At 43.6% G+C, this 14,843-nt stretch overlaps 1 protein-coding gene across 1 annotated transcript in view; it reads left to right on the top strand.

Moving 5' to 3' along the window:
- The window catches only part of LOC121874756 (LIM/homeobox protein Lhx1-like), a 125,662-nt gene that overhangs the window by 89,700 nt on the left and 21,119 nt on the right, over positions 1-14,843 (top strand). Inside the window, exon 2 of the mRNA XM_042379048.1 lies at positions 5,831-6,036. Within this exon, the coding sequence (XP_042234982.1) occupies positions 5,831-6,036 (206 nt within the window). The remainder of the gene's footprint in view (positions 1-5,830; positions 6,037-14,843) is intronic.

Genomic DNA, 14,843 nt, shown 5'->3' with positions numbered 1-14,843 from the left:
GAGAGCGAGGAGAGGAGAAACGCTGAGGTTAAATGGTAAACGCATTCTTATATTTCAAATAAGGTTTAATTTTCAGGCTTTATATCTCTTTATATATAACAAAGGTAATTTTTTCTCTTAATATATAACAAGAAAATATATATTAAGATTATGACTCGCCTAATAGCGCAAATATACGCGTCGTCCACAAGACTTGAATGCACGCGAGCTCATTCCAAATAACACTAAACACGGGAATATTTTCTTATCCATTAGAGCATATCGTTTGTCTGTGCAGTAAGATACAGCGTTGTTATTGATGTTATTTTAAAGCAGAAAGATGTATTAGTTTTTAAAGTAGAGCGTCTGATATCTACAAATACAGAGTGACGTATGTTTGTTTACCTAATAAGAATCATTCACGATTGACAGAAAACAGACGCATTTATTTACCTCTCCAATACAAACCTTTATCTAGCTCTCTTAGATATTTAGCCTGGGATTAACAAATAAACACCATCTAAACTTTAAATCCCCAAATACCATCTTTTTCACAACATACCAATACCACATCTATACCAGAACACGAATGCGATCCCAAATCAAAACAAGAAAACCAAACACACTCGCATTCCGTATTCCAAACACCCATGATCCTTCAAAAATCATTACAAGCGGAAAAAAAAACACCAGATCATTATTTAGTAAGTCGGTAAGACACGTAGAGGTTATTTAAACAATTGGTTTGCTTTAGGGAACTGAAATTGTGTTTGATTGAAGGAAGGAAGGAAGGAAGGGGAGATTAAGAAAAAAATTGAGAAAGATCAAGAGAAACGAAGGCTGAGAGAGATTAGCAGATGATAGGATGAAGGAAGGAGGAGAAATGGAGGAACGAGAGAGAAATAGAAATACCATTTACCTCTAACCCCTCAATCCACCTCACCACTTCACATTTATATAAGAAAAAAACTGAGTTGAAATCAAGGCAGACAGCCGAACGACCACGACATCCAGAACGTCACACTCCCTGAAGGTTAATCTGAGTTGCTATGTCACCGCAACCTCCAAAAAGAAAAAAACACACTTAAAACACACTTAAAACACACTTAGTTGTTGAAGTAAACTCATATCACAAGTCCCTCTTCTGTCGTTACCCTAAGACGCGAGGTTTATATTCTCACTCGTGTTGGTTTATGTTTGTTTTCATTGACTTTCATTTCATCAGGGTTTATTTTTGAGGGTTTATTTGGGTTTAGTCTGTTTCAGTGTTTGTCCAGTCGTCTCTGAATCTGAACTGTAAACCGAACAACGTGTAGAAGCTGTGTCAGTGTCTTGTTGTGATAGAAATGACAAATATTCGGTACTAAACATCTTTTCCTCTTATCCGAATTATATTATCCGAATCCTGGGGTAAATTAATCATTCATGCGTCCCTTATTCCTGCCGCCATTACTGAAGCTTCACCTTTGGCTTCGGATTTCCAGCTTCGTCCTTTGGTCTCGTCAGCTTCTTCTTGAATAAGCCAGGTCCTTGATGTGGACTGACTCCACCTCTCCCACACAGATTCTGACTCTAAGCTCTTGTCCTAATGATGCACCTGTTGTAAAGCGCTGGAATACCTCAGGGTTTTAGTCTTGGTCTTAACCTAACTTAACCTAATCTAACTTAACAGTATCTAACCTAAACTAACCTAACTTAATACAATCTAACAAAACATAACGTATGATAACGTAATTTCTGTGTGTGTGTGTGTGTGCGGTTCTGCAGAGTGATTCCTTTGTGTGTGTGGTTCTGCAGAGTGATTCCTTTGTGTGTGTGGTTCTGCAGAGTGATTCCTTGTGTGTGTGTGGTTCTGCAGAGTGATTCCTTTTGTGTGTGTGGTTCTGCAGAGTGATTCCTTTGTGTGTGTGGTTCTGCAGAGTGATTCCTTTGACACCGTTTCCTGCCAGTGATTCCTTTTGTGTGTGTGTAGTTCTGCAGAGTGATTCCTTTTGTGTGTGTGGTTTCTACAAATGCAATTCCCTTTGTGTGTGTGGTTCTACAGAGTGATTCCTTTGTGTGTGTGGTTCTGCAAGTGATTCCTTTTGTGTGTGTGGTTCTGCAAGTGATTCCTTTTGTGTGTGGTTCTGCAAGTGACTCCTTTGTGTGTGTGGTTCTGCAGAGTGATTCCCTTTGTGTGTGAATGGTTCTGCAGAGTGATTCCTTTATTATTAGTATTAATGGTTCTGCAGAAATTGATTCCTTTAATGGTAATGGTTCTTAGAGTGATTCCTTTGTGTGTGTGTGGTTCACACAGGTAGTTCCTTTGTGTGTGTGGTTCTGCCATTGGACCCCAACTGTGTGTGTGGTTCTGCAAGAGTGATTCCTTTGTGTGTGTGGTTCTGTAGAGTGATTCCTTTGTGTGTGTGGTTCTGCAGAGTGATTCCTTTGTGTGTGTGTGGTTCTGAAAGATAGTTTTATTGCTCATTTCGCCTCTCACAATACTAATAAACCAATCCCCGTTTACCCACAAAAAAAGCCACATTTCACCTCACCAAAAACAAACGTTACAACTACCTATTTTTAGTTTCCATCCGCCAAACAGAAAAACCAAAATAACACCCCACGCCAAAAACAGAAAAGGAAATAACCCATTGGTTCTTTTCATCCACAAAATAGGGAAAAAAAAGGGAAAACATTTCACTACCGCCAAAAAGATTTCCTAAGTTCAGAAGGTTACACTAACTCATACCTTACACAGGAAACTATTTATGCAGTTTGTAATCATCTTCCATTATGCTTACTGTTCCTGTCTCTATATACACAAGGTCCTCCACTTCCGCTTGTTAGAGAGGCCAGTGATCATTCGTGTCATATTTCACATAAAGATGACAATTAATATAGATGGTATTGTCGTGTACACTGTCAAGCTGCTATGGGTAGATTATAGTTGTCATAAAGTGGGTTTTTGGTACACACACACATATACACACACACATACACACATACACACACGTACTCTGTCTCTCTCTCTCTCTCTCTCTCTCTCTCTCTCTCTCTCTCTCTCTCTCTCTCTCTCTCTTGAAATACTTGTCATATAAACTGATCAAGTCTTCATATTTTCTTGTTAAAAAATATCGTGTATGTGAATTTTTTTTTTATCTAGGAACTATGATGCTAGATGGGGCTTTATAACATCTTGAGTATGATGAAAATTGTTTCATTATACTCGAGGAATAGATCATTATTCTCAAGAGTTAAATCATCGTACTCAAGGGGTTAAGTAGTCGTACTCAATGGGGTTAAAGTTATCGTACTCAAGAGGTTAAGTAGTCGTACTCAATGGGGTTAAAGTTATCGTACTCAAGAGGTTAAGTAGTCGTACTCAATGGGGTTAAAGTTATTGTACTCAAGAGGTCTCACCGTATTCCAGGGATTGTCATCATTCACAAAGGCGCTAAGTCATTGTATAGAACACTTTAATATAATTTATGCTAAGTCTAAATAGATTTCTACGTTTGGTCATTTCTTGTTACTTTTAAGCAAATTTTATATAATTCAACTAAGAAAAATCCTAATTATAAGGGAATCATTTGAGTCTTTATAAAATCTTAGATAAGACTTTCAAAATTTAAGGCGAATTATAGGAGCCAAGTAACATAAAGAGGCGTTCATAAATGGCGTGGAATTATCTCAAATGTTTTGGATATCAGCGCCACAATGCCATTTCTTCCTACGCCAGATAACCAGAAAAAGGGAAAAATGAATATAAACTCACAAAGGGTTTTCCTGGTGGAGATATTCGTTGTAGATCAGAAAATTGCGTGAAATAAGTTGTCATGTTATGGTACCGTCAACACAACAATTTTCCCCTCCCGCCAACCAGTCAATAGACGAGACTCCAACTCCCACGGGTACAGCTCTTATTTTCAGACATTTTATTCGTAAAAAGTGGATACGTGACATCCTATCGCTTACCCATTTCTGCTCCACATTTTTGTGAAAGGCATCTCGGCTCATCCTAGAAAATCTCTATGAAAACTCATTTTCCACCGTCAAAGCTGAACAATCGGCGGCAATTTCTCGGCCGTAATAGAAAACGGGCAAATCCCCCTACGCTCAGTTGCCATGAATGGAACCCAAATGCCTTTTTCAAGTCACTTCGTTCATTTTTACTCCCCTTATCATTGTTACCCAGATGGTGAGGAATATAGCAAACGTAATTACTTTGAATGCGACCAAAAACTGAGAATAATATATGGATATCTTTCCTGGCTAAAAAAATATGAACAATATTACTTCTTGCCAACTTTCTGACGGTCGTGATCCCCGCACCTGCTAAAAGAGCCGCTTTTTCGCCGCGCTGATACCGTCCCTCACCCCGGCTCGGCCCTGATTAAAACAAACCTCTAAAGCAGGATCAGGGAAGCTTATGGCAGTCTGGGCGGGCCGGGGGGACTCGTTGCAGTCAGTCTCGGTCAGAGGAGCATCTCGAGCCTTCACCAGCACTACCACTCAACCTCGCCAGATGACGCTCCAGGCCCACGCTAACCTCCCACCTTTAAAGGACAGGTATAATTCACTTGTTGTTAACGGTATTTAGAGAATTTACATATTTTTATTGAGAAAATCCATAAATTAAGATTGGCTTTGTGATGCATTCTGGTTTGTACTTGAGTTTTCGTTATATACATCTACAAGTCAGGGGGATATGACTACCTATTTTTTACTGTCACAATGTAAACAAACGGTGGCTTGTTCCCCCCCCCCCACACCCACGAATTATATTTTCTCAGGGAAGATAATTCACTTTCTTGACTTATTATTTCCATTATTTTAAGCTGTAAGTGACTTCCTGGTGAAGGTAATAATAATAATAATAATAATATAAAGCTTGGCGTAACAGAAGTGGCCACACGTCTGGGTTAATCGAACACAGCCGAACGATCACAGGAGTCGCCAGAATAACGTGATCAAAATAAACCTTCCAAATCTCTTCTGAAATGCAGATCGCGCGAGCAGTGTTGTAGGGGAGGGCAGCACACACCCGCCACCACCCCTAGCACCTCTCTCTTCCCGTGTTCACACTACAAAACACTCGATATCTTCCTTTACCCTTAGGGGACGCGTCGTTTTGTATATTTTCTGTTAATTGGGTTTGTGAAGGGAGACGTTATTACAGGTGAGAGGGTAAGGTGAGATGAAGGGTTGGAGGAGGACCTTGGCAACAGTGGATGAGGGAAGGACGGGGTCGTACTTGAGGTAAAATGGGATCACCCTCAGCTTTGCTCACTGGCTTGCTAAATTGCAATCGACACCGACCCCATGTGAGGGGAGAGAGGGCGGTGGGGAAAGCCCAAGGGGAGGGGAGGAGGGGGAATTAGAGGGGATTTATTTGGGGTTTGAGGGGAGATTGTGGCTTCCCTCTGAGGGGATTAGAGGAGAGGCATATATGTGCTCATCCCTCCAGTGTACCGGTGCGGGTGTTCACTACACTTCACGCTCAATGTGTTCATTATCCTCACTGGTCTGGCAAGTGTTGGTCAGGCTCATGGCTCACAGATGACATGGTACTGTTTTGTGGACCTGTGTGTGTCTCCGCATCATCTCTCCCCTCATCTTCTCTCCCCTCATCTTCTCTCCCCTCATCATCTCTCCCCTCATCTTCTCTCCCCTCATCTTCTCTCCCCTCATCTTCTCTCCCCTCATCTTCTCTCCCCTCATCATCTCTCCCCTCATCTTCTCTCCCCTCATCTTCTCTCCCCTCATCATCTCTCCCCTCATCATCTCTCCCCTCATCATCTCTCCCCTCACCACCTCCCCTCACTTCCACCAACCTCCGCTAACCTCCATCTTTGTCTCCCTTCTGCAGGAGATTTGGGACGAAGTGTTCGGGATGTCTGCAGGGCATCTCGCCGCAGGATCTAGTGAGGAAGGCTCGTGACCGCGTCTTCCACCTCAAGTGCTTCACCTGCTGCGTCTGCCGCAAGCAACTCTCCACCGGCGAAGAACTCTACGTGCTTGATGAGAACAAATTCATATGTAAACAAGACTACATGAGCGGCAAGGCAATGTCTGGTAAGTCCCTAAGACACCAACCTAACCCACCTCCTCCCCCTACCACCGGTAAGACCCCAGTAGTGTTTTAAAGACCTTCCTGGAGAAACTCTTGTAGTCTTAAAGACCAGAGTAGGTCTTTTGTGGTCATTATGAGCGCCCCCTCCTTAGTAAGACCTACCCACGAGCAGTCTTATGAACCAATTAGGATCTCTTGAGTCCTGTAAGTCCGTCAAGATCCCTGGGGTCCTTCGTCAAGACCGCTGTAGACTAATGGGTCGGTTAGCACAGCAGCACATTAAAAAACTAAACCTAACCTAACCTAACCTAGCCTTCCTCTGCATCTGTTTTATGTTCACTGCTCATAGATAAAAAATGGTATTATAGACAGGCATAGGGAGGTGGGCGACGGTGATGGGCGGCAGTGGTGATGGTGGGCGGTGATGGTGGTGGGCGGCAGTGGTGGTAGTGGGCGGTGATGGTGGTGGGTGGTAGTGATGGTAGTGGGCGATGATGGTAGCATTGGGCGGCAGTGATGGTGGGAGGTGGCGTAGATAGCGGTGGGCGGCAATGGTGGCGGGTCCCAAACCGCCGCCCGCCATATCTGCCACCCACCGCCGCCACCCATCACATCTAAAATAGACATCACCCACTCCTGATAACGCCCACGCCACGCCCACGCCACGCCCACGTAATGCAAGTCTGGGCGGCTTGTGTGTCTTCCGTAGTGAGTCGTGGACGATTAACTACGTGTGGTGTAGGGGCGGCCAGAGGTGGTGTAGGGACGGCCAGAGGTGGTGGGGGGGGCAGCAGAGAGTGGAGGGGCCGGCCAGGGGTGGTGGGGGGCAGCTAGGAGTGGTGGAGGAGCAGCCAGGGCGTGTAGGGGCGGCCAGGGGGTGAATGTGCAAGGCAGCCAGAGGTGGTGTAAGGCGGCCAGAGGTGGAAGGCCAGCCAGGGGGTGGTGGGGGGGCAGCTAGGGGTGGTCTGGGGCAGCCAGGGGTGTTGGAGAGCCGGCTGGGGGGGTGGTGGAGGGCAGCTAGGGGTGGTGTAGGGCAGCAAGAGGTGTTGGAGGGGCAGCCAGGGGTGGTGGGGGGGCAGCTAGGGGTGGTGGAGGGGCAGTCAGAGGTGGTGTAAGGGCAGCCAGAGGGTGTTGGAGGGAGCCAGCCAGGGGTGGTGGGGGGCGGCCAAGGGGTGGGGTGCTGGGGCGACCAGGGGGTGGCGGAGGGGCAGCCAGAGAGATGAAAAAGGAAACAGACAGAGAGCTAAAGAAAAAAAAGAGAGAGAGAGAGAGAGAGAGAGAGAGAGAGAGAGAGAGAAGGAAAGAAAGAAAGAAAAAAGAGAGAGAGAGAGAGAGAGAGAGAGAGAGAGAGAGAGAGCACCTGGGGTTGACCAATGGGGAAGGGTTATTACCCGGAGTGAGCCGCACGACAGCCTCAATAATACCAAAACAAATGAACGCGTCGCCAAAGTTTTCACACAATACCGCTTCATGTGACGTTGACCGCAGATTAATCCGTCGCTTCTAATAATATTTTCCTTATTGTTTTTGTTGTTGTTTTCATCTTTGTAATATAAATGAACATAATGTATAATTTATTCATATATTTATTTATTTATTGTGAACTGATGTAAATATTCCTGTAAGTTTAAATTTATTGATTAATCTATTTGTTAATGGAAGGAAAACAATTATCGATTGATCTTTCTTTTATATTTTTGTTTAATATACAGGTAATGTGGTATAGTGCAAGGACAGGTGTAGGACAGGTTACATATGCAGGTATAGAGTAATTAGATACACAGGTAGATTGAGGTACAGGTAGGGATAATAATACTAAAAGTTGGCTGTTCTTAATGAACGTTGGATTATCTTGGAACACACACACACACACACACACACACACACACACACACACACACACACACACACACACACAAGCAACAACAACACAACACAACACAACACAACAGTAGTATCCAGAACCAAGGCAAAATACGTATAATCGTAACTGTTAATGACTGAGTATCCGGAGTGTGTGTGTGCAGCCGTCTGGAGAATCATAACAGGAGTGCTTTTTGTTGTGTGTGTGTGTGTGTGTGTGTGTGTGTGTCCTCACTGTGGTTCCTGGATTCAAGGTCAGTTGTGTGGCGCTGTTGCTGTTGTCTTGGCGTTCCTAAAGAGGGAAAGGGAGATGTACTGAGACCCAATGTGTTTTGTATATACCTTTGGCCTTAATGTCCCTGTGCGTTTATGAAGGTCGGACGTGTTGACTGACCTTATAAAAAAACAGGATACTGCCGCCTACTTCCTCGCAATTGTCTGTCCAGTGAGGAAGGAGACAAGAGAGAGAGGGAGGAAGGAGGAATGAGGGTAGACAGAGAGGGAGAGCAGAGGAAAGAGGAAGAGGGATGGGAAGAGGATGTAGACAGAGGGAGAAAAGAAGTGAGAGAAGGAGAGAGAGAGAGAGATTAACACTTACTTCTTCTCTCCTATGTGATCATCAAATCCCCATCACAGATAAAAATAAACAAAGTTATCATACGGCTGGCAGCGAGGTGTACATCGTCTTATTATTTTGCTCTTTACTTCCTTATTTGTGACTTATTTACTTATTTATTATACTTATTGCGTATTTTTAGTCATTGGTTTACACTCTGCACTCACCTGTCATCAAGATCTAGTTAGGGAAGGATTCTCTCGTGGATGAAAAAAGCAATATTATTATTATTACCTGTAGAACGTGACGTCATTTTACTCCTGGTGTGAAAAGGCTGAGTACTAGTGGGATACGGTAACACAAGGTTGAGTACTAGTGGGATACGGTAACACAAGGTTGAGTACTAGTGGGATACGGTAACACAAGGTTGAGTACTAGTGGGATACGGTAAAACAAGGTTGAGTACTAGTGGGATACGGTAACACAAGGTTGAGTACTAGTGGGATACGGTAACACAAGGTTGAGTACTAGTGGGATACGGTAACACAAGGTTGAGTACTAGTGGGATACGGTAACACAAGGTTGAGTACTAGGATACTGTATTGAAGGTTGAGTATAATTAGTGGGATACGGTAACACAAGGTTGAGTACTAGGTGGATACTGTAACACAAGGTTGAGTACTAGGATACGGTAACACAAGGTTGAGTAATTAGTGGGATACGGTAAATACAAGGTTGAGTATCACTAGTGGGATACGGTAACACAAGGTTGAGTACTAGTGGGGATACGAAAAATACAAGGTTGAGTAATTAGTGGGATATTGTAACACAAGGTTGAGTACTAGGTGGGATACTGGTAATTGGTTGCTGTTGAGTACTAGTGGGATACAGTACACAAGGTTGAGTACTAGTGGGATACGGTAAATACAAGGTTGAGTACTAGGTGGATACGGCACACAAGGTTGAGTAATTAGTGGGATACAAAAATAAATACTTTGACATATAATGAGGAAAAGTAATAATAGTAGAAATACTATTGGGCTAAATTCTAGGTAGGTGGGCCAGGGGAAGGTAGAGACTGGGATGGATGGATGGATGGATGGATGGATGGCTGGATGGGTGGATGGATGGATGTATGGGTGGATGGATGGGTGGATGGATGGATGGATGGCTGGATGTATGGTTGGATGGATGTATGGGTGGATGGATGGGTGGATGTATGGGTGGATGGATGGATGGGTGGATGGATGGGTGGATGAAATTAAATCCTGTGGGCCCTAGAGAGATACAAAATAATGAAAAATCGGCAAAAAAAAAATTCTATACCCCGATAACATAATGTATTAGGGAACAGTGGTCGCCAACCCTCAGACGTGATGATGGTACCTTAAGTGATCGATTGACCTGAGATGATGTATAATGTTGTATTAAGAGTCATACATTTACCCTCTGACAGCCAAGGAAACACTGACCTCCTCACCGTCTTGATTCAACTTTATAATAGGTTGGGGTGGGGTGGGGTGGGGTGGGGTGGGGTGGGGTGGGGCGAGGTGTTGTCATGGCTAGATATTTATTCATACAAAACTTTTATAATGTGAAAAAATAATGAAGTCTTTATATATCCAACACATCAGACTAACACACACACACACACGCAGATTACATCACATGGGACGAAAATAGAAACGTAACAACATATGACATTTGCAGATGACAGAAAAAAACCTCACGTGTGTTTTTAATAATAAGGTAATTACAATCCGCCGGATCCCTAAAGAGTCAGGTTAAAAAAAAAATACAATAAAAAAAGAAACCGCCATTTCACGAGTCATTTCAACTCAGGAAGGCGAAAACTGACTTCACAAACATATGTGTTGTCTTACGCTTCGAGTCAATCAAGCGGGTGGAAGGAACGCATTTTAATCTATGGTGAATAATAATTGATTTTCTTGTGGTTTAATTTACATGTTCTTGTGGTTTAGTGGGAGATATTTCGACCTGCCTTGTATAGTTGTCATGAGTTGAAATAGTCACTCCAAAAACTATCTGTATTTGTGGTGATCGATGAATTTCTGAATGAACACTGTGACTCCTGTTGTCTCGGTAGGGTTGTCAGAATCGTTCGTCCGCTGTGTCATATTTTTTCAACACAATTTTGTATAGATAGTTTTTTTGTGTGTGATATATTAGAATGTGTGTGTGTGTGTGTGTGTGTGTGCCTGTGTGTGTGTGTGTGTGTGTGTGTTTGACAGTGTGTGTGTGTGCCTGTGTGTGAGTGTGTGTGTCAGCCGGCGACCTACACACCTGGTCTCTGACAAGGTGAAAAACACATTAATAAACACCTAAGTCTTCAAGCCAGGTATTTCCCCGGGAGATGTGGGTGACGGGGCACAATGTGGCTTCGACAATAGCACCAGTTTTTAGTCCAATACCACAACCTCTCTCTTGTGGCGATGAAAGATGAACCGCTAATCACCTAACCTAACCTGTCCTAACCTAATCTAACGTGACCTAATCAAAATCGTGACTGCCCAATTCAAACGAGTCAATACTCTTCGTTTTTATCCGTTTAACTGGTATCCGTTCACTAGTAATATCCGAACCTGGTTACTTGGGTTTAAGATTATCCGGAACTTGTCGTCAGGAATGAAGAAATTAAAAGGTCGTGTCTTGGTCAGTTGGTGAGTGAGGCAAGTGACCTATTGTTTTAATGAGGTCAGACCCTCGTAAGACTGTCCAATAGTTTGTTTCGTTTTCTTGATAATTAAAAAATAAAGCGGGATCACATAAAGATTAGACACCCCTTTGCCTGAGGGGTTAGGTTAGTTTAGGTTAGATTAGGTTAGGTCAGGTTAGGTCAGGTTAGATTAGATTAGGTTAGGTTAGGTTAGGTTAGGTTAGGTTAGGTTAGGTTAGATTAGGTTAGGTTAGGTTAGGTTAGGTTAGATTAGGTTAGGTTAGGTTAGATTAGGTTAGGTTAGGTTAGGTTAGGTTAGGTTAGCCTCGGGACTTGTTTAGAGGAAGTTTGAGAACAAGACTTCCTAGCGTCGCCAGTAAAACAAATTCATCACATTAATATTCGATTGCGTTGAATAGCAAGGACGTCTTTTCAACTGTTATTTGTTACTTCAGGTTTAAAGAAAAAAGGGATTATTATTTCACAAGTGTATTGACTGCGTTGTTTTTGTTCGATAAATAACGCGGGGGGGGGAGGGAGGAGGGGTCAAAAGAATGTCATTGTCGTATCTATTCACTTGGACTCCTTCTTGTGTTTAATGATACTAAGAATATGTCAACACCTGATACAGTATTCAGGCTTCAGTGACTGTAGTGTACTTGTTGTATTATCATTCTAAAATATATTTACCTGTACTTTTACCTGTAATTATACTGTAACTGGATTTTATTTCGGCTATATAGATTACGTGAAGATTAGCTACTCCAGTCTGTATTAACTATCCTGACTATAACCTAACCTAACCTAACCCCCCCAGGTAGCGTTAGGGTATTTAATCATCCTCTCTTCTGGCTCAAAGTCTCAATTTAGACCATCACACTCACACCCCATCGCTTATCGCTGTGTTACTTACCTCTGTTAACTGACTGACTGACACCTTGAGAGAATTTTTCATCCTCGCCCACGTCCCGTTCACCCTCACAAGCTCCTTACTGCACCCCCAGGCCCGGTAACAGTCGCTTCTCACTCCCGAAACTGTTTACAAATTCATGGTCATATTTATTAAATGATCTTTCGTTTCATCCTTTCAGAAAACATTATCAATACAGGTACAGAGATTTATGTTACTGTAATATAACGCAGGTGAAAATATTTCAGAAACAACAGTACAGGTATAGGAGTGCCAGGGTGCCACACTAGAGGGGCAGTAGTGCCAGGGTGCCACAGGAGAGGAGAAGTAGTACCACGGTGCCACATGAGAGGAGAAGTAGTACCAGGGTGCCACACTAGAGGGGCAGTAGTGCCACTGTGCTACACTAGAGGGGCAGTAGTGCCAGGGTGCCACAAGAGAGGGGAAGTAGTGCCAGGGTGCCACAGGAGAGGGAAGAAAGTGCCAGGGTGCCACACCAGAGGGGCAGTAGTGCCAGGGTGCCACACTAGAGGAGAAGGAGTGCCAGGGTGCCACACGGAGAGGAGAGTGCCAGGTGCTAAGGCGGGGCCACGGTCTGGCTGCTTCACGTGCCAGCCACTGGGGCGTGAAATGAGGTGTCGACACCAAGCCGTAACTCACCACGCAACGAGGAGGAGGAGGCGGGTGACGGAGGAGGAGGAAGATGAGGAGAGAAAGGAGGGAGGAGGAGGGGGAGGTGTAAGAGAAGCGGTAGAGAGAGAGAAAGGGAGGGGGAGGTTGTTGACGGAGGAGAAGAGGAGTTGAAGACTAAGATAAAACGAAGATGAGAGAAGAACAACAATGAGAGATGGAAGGAAAATATGAAGAAAATGGAAGTGACAAACAGGGAGAGGATGTGGGGGGCAGGGGAAGGAAAGAGGAGAAGGGAAGGTAGGACGGAACCGGAGTCAGAGAAGAAACAGTAGGACCAAGGAGGAAGCAGGGAGAGCCAGGGTGAGCCAGGGAGAGACAGGGTGGAGCCAGGGAGAGACAGGGAGAGACAGGGAGCCAGTGAGCCAGGAGAGCCAGATATGAAAAAATACCCTACACTTTCCCATAACTTAATTACAATCTTGTCACTATTCACATATTCCCAAAATTATAATATATATATTAAGTCTTATCCTTCAGGTTAATATCATAGGTAGCGTTAAGGTGTTTATTAATCATCAGGTGAAATGAGCTGGTTTATTAAGTGATTCCACAACTTTTCGTTCTATTTCATTAAGATTGGAAGTATTTTTGTTTAATAAGATAATATTTTAGCGTATGGTGACTGTACACAAACGTCTACTGATGGAGTTTTCATTCAACTGCATTATACCTGTGTACCTGTATTGTACCTTCTGGTATTTGGTCTGTACCTACACCTGTATTGTCTAGATGAAAGTACTGAAATGGTGACTATTACGACAGGCTCACCAGTTTGAGTCTCTTAACTGAGCTGAACATCACCTACCAGGGATTATGGTTTAGCACAACAACACCCTGATAACACACCCTGTTTACTCTCAATGGCACTAGTCAACCCATACCACAACAAACACCACTGTTAACCAATTGCGTGGGAGTGGCGGTGTGTGGCGCAGCGGAGCGTCTTCACTTACTAATTGCCTTCCCTGAGGGCTTCTGATCACAGGTAAATCTCATCTTTTCCATCGTCATTGCTCTGTGTTGCTTTGTGGCGGGAATTGATGGCCAGTGGTGGTGCCTCTTTGTACGTTTAACAACTTTTTAAGAGCGGCGGGTCTCAAGTCCATCAGCGGGAGGGTTGCTGGCGCCCGACACACGACCGCCAGCCCGTCAGCCCTCCCTCGCCCGCTGCCTCATTCACACTGTTTTACCTGTGTTTGTCCATACTTGAGAAAAAGTTCTTCCTCATCGCTTCCTCTTGACTGGCCAACGAAGACCTCTTGACAGTTGCGTTAGGTAGCTCTATGAACGTCTTAACTTGAGGATTAATTACTTATGATTTTTATATCGTACTCAAGGAGTTAAAATAACGTACTCAGCTGTTATAGGGGTCATTTAAAAGCTCTATTCTTCCTTAACTGGAGCATGATAACATGATACCTTAACCGATCAGAATAAAAACTAGAACACATCCACTAGAATCATACAAAATAAACACCCTTCTTTTCCCCAACTTTACGAAAATCAAAGCATTAACAAATAACACGACAGTCTTTCCCAAACCACAATACGATAATAAGCTGACAAAAGATAGACATAAAGCTTATTATTGAGGAAGAACTGAATATATGTGCGGCAGCGGAGACATAAAGCTGCCAAATCAAACTACATTATGCCCAAGCTGTCGCACCGCGTGTATAAAGACGTCATGTAAATCATGTTACTTGACTTAGAATACTTGTCGTGTGTGTGTGTGTGTGTGTGTGTGTGTGTGTGTGTGTGTGTGTGTGTGAAAATGATTTGGTTCCTTGCTAACCCTCCTCTAACCTCTTAAGTGTAGTTATCGTCGTTTTAAGGGGTTAAGATATCGTACTCAAGGTTTTAGTCATTGTACTCACAGGATTAGCATCGTACTCAAGGGGTTAAAATAACTTACTCAGATATCCAATTCATTATACTCACGGGTTACCATCGTAACACGTCTTGCCCGCGGTGCCCACCGTTTCTCTGTGGATGTCGGTCACACTAGAATAACCCGTTATAGTACCTCCTTCTTTCCTCACAGCCAAACTGTGGAATGCTCTGCCTTCTGTGTTTCCACACTTATACAATCTGTCTCACTTTAAAAAGC

The sequence above is a fragment of the Homarus americanus genome, unplaced genomic scaffold (genome assembly GCF_018991925.1).
Source record: "Homarus americanus isolate GMGI-L3 unplaced genomic scaffold, GMGI_Hamer_2.0 scaffold45979, whole genome shotgun sequence".
NCBI classification, from domain to species: Eukaryota; Metazoa; Arthropoda; class Malacostraca; order Decapoda; family Nephropidae; genus Homarus; species Homarus americanus.
This window is presented reverse-complemented; position numbering and strand designations above follow the sequence as displayed.